At 40.7% G+C, this 10,000-nt stretch overlaps 1 protein-coding gene across 1 annotated transcript in view; it reads right to left on the bottom strand.

Annotated features, from left to right (window-relative positions):
• Positions 1-2,528: 2,528 nt before the first annotated feature.
• ppm1ka (protein phosphatase, Mg2+/Mn2+ dependent 1Ka) overlaps positions 2,529-10,000 on the bottom strand; it is an 11,606-nt gene continuing 4,134 nt past the window's right edge. The window contains exons 4-9 of the mRNA XM_080052332.1: positions 8,990-9,162; positions 8,582-8,682; positions 7,512-7,674; positions 4,709-4,853; positions 4,037-4,171; positions 2,529-3,300 (exon numbers count right to left, since the gene is read on the bottom strand). Of these exons, the coding sequence (XP_079908458.1) occupies positions 3,169-3,300; positions 4,037-4,171; positions 4,709-4,853; positions 7,512-7,674; positions 8,582-8,682; positions 8,990-9,162 (849 nt within the window). The 3' untranslated portion in view covers positions 2,529-3,168. The remainder of the gene's footprint in view (positions 3,301-4,036; positions 4,172-4,708; positions 4,854-7,511; positions 7,675-8,581; positions 8,683-8,989; positions 9,163-10,000) is intronic.

Here is a 10,000-nt window from a genome sequence, read left to right as displayed (position 1 = left end):
ACACACACACACACACACTCAATGACGTTTGCTTGAAATAGTTTTATGTATATTTACTATAGCCTACATAAATATAGTATTTCTGTATATTTTTAAAAATCTTCACATCCTATTGATGCCTCACATGGATACAGATTATTTATATAACTTAAAGGTGCTTCAAGGAACTTTCCGTTTGTGTTCATTCTAGCGCCCCCCCCCTCCCCCCTCTACTTTCCGAAGGTGAATGAAGGTGTATTGAACTCTGAGATCCTATGTGGTATAAATGTGCAAATAATTTAGAAATCGGTTCATCCTAGCTTGAGAAAAGGCAGAAAGAGTGTTTTATGGTCTCGCTGTCTAACCCTACATTTTACAAGTGTGACATCACAAAAATGTAGGGTTAGGATTAACAGGACAGCTGGGCCAAGGGAAGACTGAGGGAAGAAAAATCTCATTCATTATATTATAATAGTGATTTTATAATGATAGAACGCCGGGTCCGTATGGGTGAAGTATTCCTTTAAAATGAACAAGTATCGACTTTTAAACCCATAATAGCAGGTTAATTTATGAGGACATTGAGATATGATCAGTACAGCTAAACTACAGTATCTCACAAAAGTGAGTACACCCCTAACATTTCTTCAAATATTTCATTATATCTTTCCATGCGACAACACTGAATAAATGACACTTTGATACAATGTCAAGTAGTCAGTGTACAGCTTGTATAACAGTGTAAATTTACTGTCCCCTCAAAATAACTCGATACACAGCCATTAATGTCTAAACTGCTGGCAACAAAAGTGAGTACACCCCTAAGAAAAAATGTCCAAATTGGGCCCAAAGTGTCAATATTTTGTTTTGCCATCATCATTTTCCAGCACTGCCTTAACCCTCTTGGGCATGGTGTTCACTAGAGCTTCACAGGTTGCAACTGGAACCCTCTTCTACCCATTCATGACGACATCAAGGAGCTGGTGGATATTAGAGTCCTTGCGCTCCTCCATCTCCCATTTTAGGATGCCCCAAAGATGCTCAATAGGGTTTAAGACTGGAGACATGCTTGACCAGTCCATAACCTTTACCCTCAGCTTCTTTAGCAAGCCAGTGGTCGTTCGGAGGGGTGTTTGGGGTCGTTATCATGTTGCAGTACTGCCCTGCGGCCCAGTTTATGAAGGGAGGGGATCATGCTCTGCTTCAGTATGTCACAGTACATGTTAGAATTCAATGAACTGTAGATCCCCAGTGCTGGCAGCACTCATGCAGCCCCAGACCATGACACTCCAACCACCATGCTTGACTCTAGGCAAGACACCCTTGTCTTTGTACTCCTCACCTGGTTGCCGCTCCACACTCTTAACACCATCTGAACCAAATAAATGTATTTTGGTCTCATCAGACCACAGGACATGGTTGCAGTAATCCATGTCCGTAGTCTGTTTGTCTTCAGCAAACTTTTTGTGGGGTTTCTTGTGCATCATCTTTAGAATAGGCTTCCTTCTGGGATGACAGCCATGCAGACCAGTATGATGCAGAGTGCGGCGTATGGTCTGAGCACTGACAGGTTGACCCCCCACCCCTTCAAGCCCTTCAGCAATGCTGGCAGCACTCATACGTCTATTTTCCAAAGGCAACCTCTGTGTACGACGCTGACAATGTGCACTCAACCTTCGTAAACCGGGCCGCAGGGTGGTATTGCAACATGATAACGACCCCAAACACACCTCCAAGACGACCAGTGGCTTGCTAAAAAAGCTGAGGGTAAAGGTTATGGCCTGGCCAAGCATGTCTCCAGACCTAAACCCTATTGAGCATCTTTGGGGCATCCTCAAACGGAAGGTGGAGGAGCGCAATGTCTTTAATATCCACCAGCTCTGTGATGCTGTCATAAATGGGTGGAAGAAGGTTCCAGTTGCAACCTGTGAAGCTCTAGTGAACTACATGCCCAAGAGGGTTAAGGCAGTGCTGGAAAATAATGGTGGCCACACAAAATATTTACACTTTGGGCCCAATTTGTAAATTTTTTCTAAGGGGTGTACTCACTTTTGTTGCCAGCAGTTTAGACATTAATGGCTGTGTGTCGAGTTATTTTGAGGGGACAGTAAATTTACACTGTTATACAAGCTGTACACTGACTACTTTACATTGTATCAAAGTGTCATTTATTCAGTGTTGTCCCATGGAAAGATATAAAGAAAAATGTGAAGAAATGTGCAGGGTGTACTCACTTTTGTGAGATACTGTAATTCTTAATTTTTATGACTTTTAAAGGTAAAAATACCTAATTTTAACATATTTATTTATGCAATTTATATTTTTACATAATACCTTTTGCTCTGTTACCAGAACCACACGGAATAATAAATACACAACAAAATAAAAGACAATAATCAAGCAGCCGTTATCGGCAGGTTTCACTTTTGGGCTTTTATTTTTGAAACTCCATTCAAAGAAATTTATAAAATTTTATTCAGACGTTTCTGAAGAAAATTGAAATACAAAAAAGTTATAATGTCAGTTAATCAACTGGCAAAGTTCCATGATAAAATATATATAAGTTAAAAAAACACATTTTGAAATAAATAATCAAATCTTTTAAATGTTTATTCTAAAAGGCACATGCATGGCACAAATAAATAAACTAATGACAACTCTGTATTTACAACAAAAATATACACTCTATGTACATCGTAGGCTTAAAGCAGCACTTCTATGGCTTTTCCATTTGGGGTGTGGTCAAAAGAATTAATGTTTTTTTACCCTGCGTTCCAAATCGCATACTCTTTCTTTTTTTCTATTCTACATACTACAGCTGATCATAAAAATTATTTAGTTAGGATGCAGTATGCTACAATTGGGACATACTTTTACTTATCAATTTCATCCTAACATGGCTCCTTGAACTTGCCTCTTGCTTATATATCCGTCTCATCGCTGGTTGTCTTTCACTGGGAGGCTCAGTCCATGTGATGAAATTTCTGCTGCAGTGTCAATTGAGCGATTCCAGACCTTCTGTACAAATCAAAATGGACCAGGCTAGTAGGACATCTGGGTACTTCTAACCATACTAAATCCGACCACAAGAATCAGGACATCCTAAATCTTTTTTTCAACCATACTAAATGGCAAGGAAGTATGGGGACTGGAACGCAGGGTTAGAGTTTGTTTGTGATGGTGTGTATTTTACGCCCATCGTCCGCTGGAGGTGAGGTTTCTGCTCATGCTGTAGGCCGCCATGTTGCTTTTGTGTTTCCCCCACGCGCCCAGAGGCACCACGATGATGGTGGAGTTATCCTCCGAGCCGTACTGCAGCGCCTAGCAAGGACACACAAGACATTATTGGTTATTTAAAGGTACAGTGTGTAATTTATAGAAGCTACGGTGGCCTTCAAGGACAAGAATACATCAAAACACAACATATTATGGGTTATTTAAAGGTACCAACTCTCAGTTCTTTTAAATCGAGTCTGAAGACTTTTTTGTTTCCATTTTAACCTGCATTTTTTATTTTATTTGCTTCTTTTATTCGCTTTTAAATGTTTTATAATGTGTTTTATGTATTCTAATCTTGCCCCTGTAAAGCACTTTGAGTGGCCTTGTGTCTGAATTGTGCTATATAAATAAAATTGCCTTGCCTTGCCTTGCCTTACCATGTCTTATTTACTGAAGCTACGGTGGCCTACAAGAAGGCTTCAAAACACACAACATATCATAGGTAATTTGACAGTGTGTCATTTACAGAAGCTACGGTGGCCTTCAAGGACAAGAAGTACTATTACCTCTTGTAACATATATTTGTAAAAGTGCTTTATGAGGTAATCAAAGGTACACGTACGGACAGAGAGACAGACAGACAGACAGACAGACAGACAGACAGACAGACAGACAGACAGACAGACAGATAGATAGATAGATAGATAGACAGACAGACAGACAGACAGACAGACAGACAGACAGACAGAGACAGACAGACAGACAGACAGACAGACAGACAGACAGACAGACAGACAGACAGACAAACAGACAGACAGACAGACAGACAGACAGCTACCTGTTCTGCGATGACGTTAGCAGCCTCCGTGGGGTCTTGGCACTGGCCGATGACATCACAGATCTCCTGGTTGCTAAGCAGGAAGTTGATTCCGTCTGTGGTGAGAGCCAGGAACGAGTCGCTGGAGTGTTGCACCTGCAGAGACATTATGATAATAATAATATTATCTATATTTATACTGTAGCACCTTTAAAAACAATGAATTACAAAGTGCTTTGACACAACATACAGACTAATCATCACAGTCTTCATGAGGTTTGGTGCAAACAATTTGTGGGGCTTTACATTTTAATAAAAAAAAAATTGTCCAAGGCAAATTCAAATCATGTATCTAACAAATAGAAACCAAGAACGTGGGGGCGCCCTTAGCTCAGTTGGTAGGGTGTCCCAGCCCGCGGTCGTCCTCTGCATGTCACTCCCCTCTCTGCCCCATTTCAACTCTGTCTCTACACTATCAGTAAAAAGCATAAAAATGCCAAAAAGATATCTTAAAAAATAAAAACCAAGGATGCGTTCCAATCCCCATACTTCCCTGCTATTTAGTATGGTAGTATGTTCTTCCCCTCTCTGCCCCTTTTCACATCTGTCTCTCCGCACGGTCAATAAAGCATGAAAAAAACACCCCAAAAAAATCTTTAAAAAAAATGTTTAAATAATGTGAACTAAACGTACGTTGGTGCGCTGTGTGTCTGGCTCTGCGATCACCCCGCTGGCCCGCAGGTGGAAGTCTCCGATGCTTCGCGTCATGGCGAGCCGTCCGTTCACGTTGGCTTGTCCCAGGCTGTTCCACGTCACAAAGCCCCCAAAGCTCTGGATCCTGGAGGGGCACATTAAAAAGAACCGATGTTTAAAGGTGCTAATTTGGGTTTCTAGTAGACAAAAGTACCATTTTGTTTGAGTGACACATTAAAAAGAACACTTATTTTATAGGGGGCAAAGTGGTTTTAAGTCTTTTGAGATGTGTGTCTATTTTGCAATAAGACAGTGAACAACACATGAACAAATCCTTCTGTAATAACCTTCAGAATAGTGCTGAGAATGATCATGGAAAGTTTAGTTGATGTAAGTGCTTTAGAAGTTGAGATTTTAGGTTCAGAGTATTGAGAAGAAAAAAAACTAATGTTGAGAGAATGTCCGTTAAAGATGGTTGTATAGGAGAAATATACAGATGCAAACAAACAAGGTTTAGTCAAATAAACACCTGAATGTACATGTTGGACATTTGATTTATACTAGTATGAAAGAAGACATGTTATGGAATAAATATATATTCTGGTAGGTAGATAGGTAGATATACGTATATGCTCTGCTAGTGGGGCGATCCTGTATACTTCCAGGGGTATTTAGGGCCCTTGACTTTCTATGTGTAGGTCACAGTCTGATGTGGTGCCAAGTATCTGGATCCCCGGAGCTAATGATAGAGCGATTCCCTGTTACATAAAACCCTTCATATCCTTCTGTTCTTACATAATCTAACAGGGTAAATCCAAACCCGGCCGCATGACAACCTACTCTGGTTTCATCGCACCACCGGACCTGACATAACATAGGCAGCAGAGAGGGGTAGTAAATCTGTGGTACATTGACCAGGTTACAATTACCTGAGTAACTTTTTGATTAATTTGGACTTTTCAGTAGTAGTAGTTCTGAAGGTGCAGTCAGTGATTCTGGAGAACGCTTGTTGTCAAAATCGCTTTTTGGCAAAAATCTGTGAGATCTCCTCATGATCCGCTACCTGCACATAACCTGCTATGTATGCGCTGAAAAAAAAATTAATACACAGTTAACAGGCATGTTGCTAGCTACGGTGGGGCCCTCCTTTGTTTACATACTAGTTTACAGAGCCTAGGCTGTTTATTAACAATTTAATTTTTTCGCACACACAGGTTGCGTTCCGAATCTCATACTTTCTACTATATAGTTTGGTAGAAAAAAGATTTAGGATGTCCCGATTCTTGTGGCCAGATTTAGGATGGTTAGAAGTACCCGGATGTCCTACTTCATGCGGCCAAGATTGTTAGTGTTGAAAACTGCATCCTATTTGGGCGATTCTGACCCACAATCCAGTGCGCACGTGAAGTGACGTAACATCGACGAAGCCTCCATATGAAAACAAACGGGGATGCGACGGATATAAAAGCAAGAGGCAAGATCAAGGCGCAATGTTATGATGAAATAAGAGAGTAAAGTATGTCCCAATAGTATGCCTACTGCATCCTAACTAGATTCTTTTTATTGTCGGATGTAGTATGTAGAATAGAGAAAAGAAAGAGTATGAGATTCGGAACGCAACCACAGTCTAGACAGGTAGTGGATCTTGAGGAAATATTCACTGATTTTGACCAAAAAAATTAAAATTTCTCCAGAATTTTAACAACTTAAAAATGTGTGTAAAAGCTTGAACATTTGATGAATTATTATTTTAAGATTAAAAGTAATGGTACTTTTACTCTAGTACAGTGTCTGTCCGCTCTCCTCTCCCCTAGTTGGCAGAGGGAACAGTTTTAATGTCAGCTGCAGCGCTTGGCAAACAGCCGATGTGCGACATACTCTGGGATCTATTAATACATGAGACCAGCTGACTGCACTACCGTCACTAAGGAGATGAACTACCTCTGGACTGTGGGTGGTTCACTATTTAAAAGTTTTTTTTCAATTTGTATTTTAGTTACACTTTGTAATTTGTATTTAAATTAATTTTTAAGTTTAAGTTCATTTTCCAATCGACTTTAAAAAAAAATATATAGCCTATAAATAAAAATATATATAAATAAAAATATATATAAATAAAAAAAGAATTAAAAAAAAAATTAATAAATAAAAAATTTAAGAAAAAGCTTTTTAAACTAATATAAAAATAGGAAAAAATTTAAATATTTTTTAAAGAAAATATAAATATAGGAAAATTAAATTTAATTAAAAATGTATATAAATAATACTCATAGGTACCTCTTCCTCTCGTCCAATCGCTTTTTGTTTCTATAAGCCATTGAACAGGTGTATTAGGTACACCATTGAACAGGTGTATTAGGTACACCATTGAACAGGTGTATTAGGTACACCATTGAACAGGTGTACCTAATGAAGTGGCCGGTGAGTGTATATATATATACAAGAAATATGTTAAGAAAGATTACAAAAATAATAAAAATAAATTAATTAATTAATTAATAAATATAAAATGGGTATAACTGTGGCTCAGTTGGCAGAGCGGGTCGGCTGATGATCAAAGGGTTGGAGGTTCGATCCCCGCCCCGCCACCTGTGTCATAGTTGTTGTGTCCTTGGGCAAGACACTTCACCCACCTTGCCTCGTGTCAATGTCGATAGTTAGCCTGCTATCGGTGTATGAATGTGTGTGTGAATGGTAACGTGTAAAATGGGAACAGGTCTCCCTTGAAAAAGAGTCTCCGGTCTCAATGGGATTTACCTGTAGAAATAAAGGCTAAATAAAATAAAACAGTATAAATAGTCACCTCTTCCTCTCGTCCTTGCGGTCAGGTGTGTGGTCTTCAGTCAGCTTGTGAGCGCGTCCCTTCCTACATAGCATCGCCCGGCTGTCTCCCACGCTCGCCACCACCAGCTCCACCCCATCCCGCAGCAGGGCAACCGTCGCCGTGGTGCCCGGCGTCAAGGAGGCTGGGTATGAAGGGTTTTTTTATTAAATTAAATCAAATCAAATCAGTTTTATTTGTATAGCCCAAAATCACAAATACATTTGTCTCAGTGGGCTTTACATTTCATACAATATGATACAATATGATACAATATGACACCCTGCCCTTACACCCTTAGCTCGGCTGAGAAAAAACTCCCAGTAAAAACCCTTTACCGGGATTAAAAAAAAAATTGAAGAAATCTCAGGGAGAGTCGACAGAGTAAGGGATCCCTCTCCCAGGACGGACATACTGCAATAGATGTCATAAGTAGAGAAAATCACGAAGGAATTTGATCATTGACCAGGTGATTACATGGTAATAAAAGTGCGAATAGTGTGGATGCAGGAGGACTATTAGGATTTTTAAGAATTATTAAAGGGACACTGTGTAACGTTTTAAGTAATTTATTAGCTAAAATCAATATCCTCATTCATAAATATGTCCTCATTGGTGTAAAATCCCCTCTGAATTATCCTCCAGAGCGGAGAATTACAAATATTAATATTACATTTTGTACATTGAGCGGGCAAGTCTTATGGAGGAATCCATGTTTTTGGAATGTCATCAGGTTTAGAATTTTTTTTTTAATGTTTTTCTTAATACACAAAAAAATTATAGATGAAAGTGTAAAATCTTTACAATTACGGTATATGATAAATTATATTTACCCAAATTCATATTAAGTAATTCATCGAATTGCAGGACGAAAAATATATATGGAAAAAGTTCATCCTTACACATGGAAAAAAGAGGATGAATACTTGTTTTATTTCATGCACCTTTTGCTTCCTTGTAAGTATGTAATTGTGTGTGTGTATGTGTGTGCGTGTGCGTGTGTGTGTGTGTGTGTGTGTGTGTGTGTGTGTGTGCGTGCGTGTGTGTCTCACCGTTGTTGAAGTAGCTGAGGTGTGTGTGTAGAGCTTTGTCGACTTCTAGAAACGCTTTCTTTAAAACCTTCTCCAGGTCGTCTTCCTCCTCCAACGCATCTCTGTACAAACACAAAATGGCAAAATTAATTAATAAATTCAAATTTTATTTTTTCAACCTTTATTTATACAGGTAAATCCCATTGAGAACTCCCTGCCTGTGTGTCTGTCTGTCTGTCTGTCTGTCTGTCTGTCTGTCTGTCTGTCTGTCTGATGTATTTCTCCATGTGTGTGTAGCAGTATTCTGCAGCGTCTGTCTGTCTGTCTGTCTGTCTGTCTGTCTGTCTGTCTGTCTGTCTGTCTGTCTGTCTGTCTGTCTGTCTGTCTCTCTCTCTCCCCGTCTGTCTCTCTCCCCGTCTGTCTGTCTACCTGATGTGTTTCTCCATGTATGTGTGGCAGTATTCGGCAGCGTTCGCTCCTCCGTGTCCGTCGAACACGGCGAAGTAAAGCAGGTTGTCGTGGATACGGGAGATTCTGAGCCGGTCCTCGTTCTGCTTCCTGAGGCCCAACACAGACGCGCTGCCCACACGGGACAAGCTCACCTGGGAGGAAGGTATAGCAGAGTTAGTGTTCTCTGTGTGTGTGTGTGTGTGTGTGTGTGTGTGTGTGTGTGTGTGTGTGTGTGTGTGTGTGTGTGTGTGTGTGTGTTTGAACCCACACGGGACAAGCTCACCTGGGAGGAAGGTATAGCATGGTTAGTGATCTGTGTGTGTGTGTGTGTGTGTGTGTGTGTGTGTGTGTGTGTGTGTGTGTTTGAACCCACACGGGACAAGCTCACCTGGGAGGAAGGTATAGCAGAGTTAGTGTTCTCTGTGTGTGTGTGTTTGAACCCACACGGGACAAGCTCACCTGGGAGGAAGGTATAGCAGAGTTAGTGTTCTCTGTGTGTGTGTGTGTTTGAACCCACACGGGACAAGCTCACCTGGGAGGAAGGTGTAGCAGAGTTAGTGATCTCTGTGTGTGTGTGTGTGTTTGAACCCACACGGGACAAGCTCACCTGGGAGGAAGGTATAGCATGGTTAGTGTTCTCTGTGTGTGTGTGTGTTTGAACCCACACGGGACAAGCTCACCTGGGAGGAGGGTATAGCAGAGTTAGTGTTCTCTGTGTGTGTGTGTGTGTGTGTGTGTGTGTGTGTGTGTGTGTGTGTGTGTGTGTGTGTGTGTGTGTGTGTGTGTGTGTGTGTGTTTGAACCCACACGGGACAAGCTCACCTGGGAGGAAGGTATAGCAGAGTTAGTGATCTCTGTGTGTGTGTGTGTGTGTGTGTGTGTGTGTGTGTGTGTGTGTGTGTGTGTGTGTGTGTGTGTGTGTGTGTGTGCTTGAACCCACACGGGACAAGCTCACCTGGGAGGAAGGTATAGCAGAGTTAGTGTTCTCTGT

This window comes from Ammodytes marinus (genome assembly GCF_949987685.1).
Source record: "Ammodytes marinus genome assembly, chromosome: 23".
In the NCBI taxonomy this organism is placed as follows: Eukaryota; Metazoa; Chordata; class Actinopteri; order Uranoscopiformes; family Ammodytidae; genus Ammodytes; species Ammodytes marinus.
This window is presented reverse-complemented; position numbering and strand designations above follow the sequence as displayed.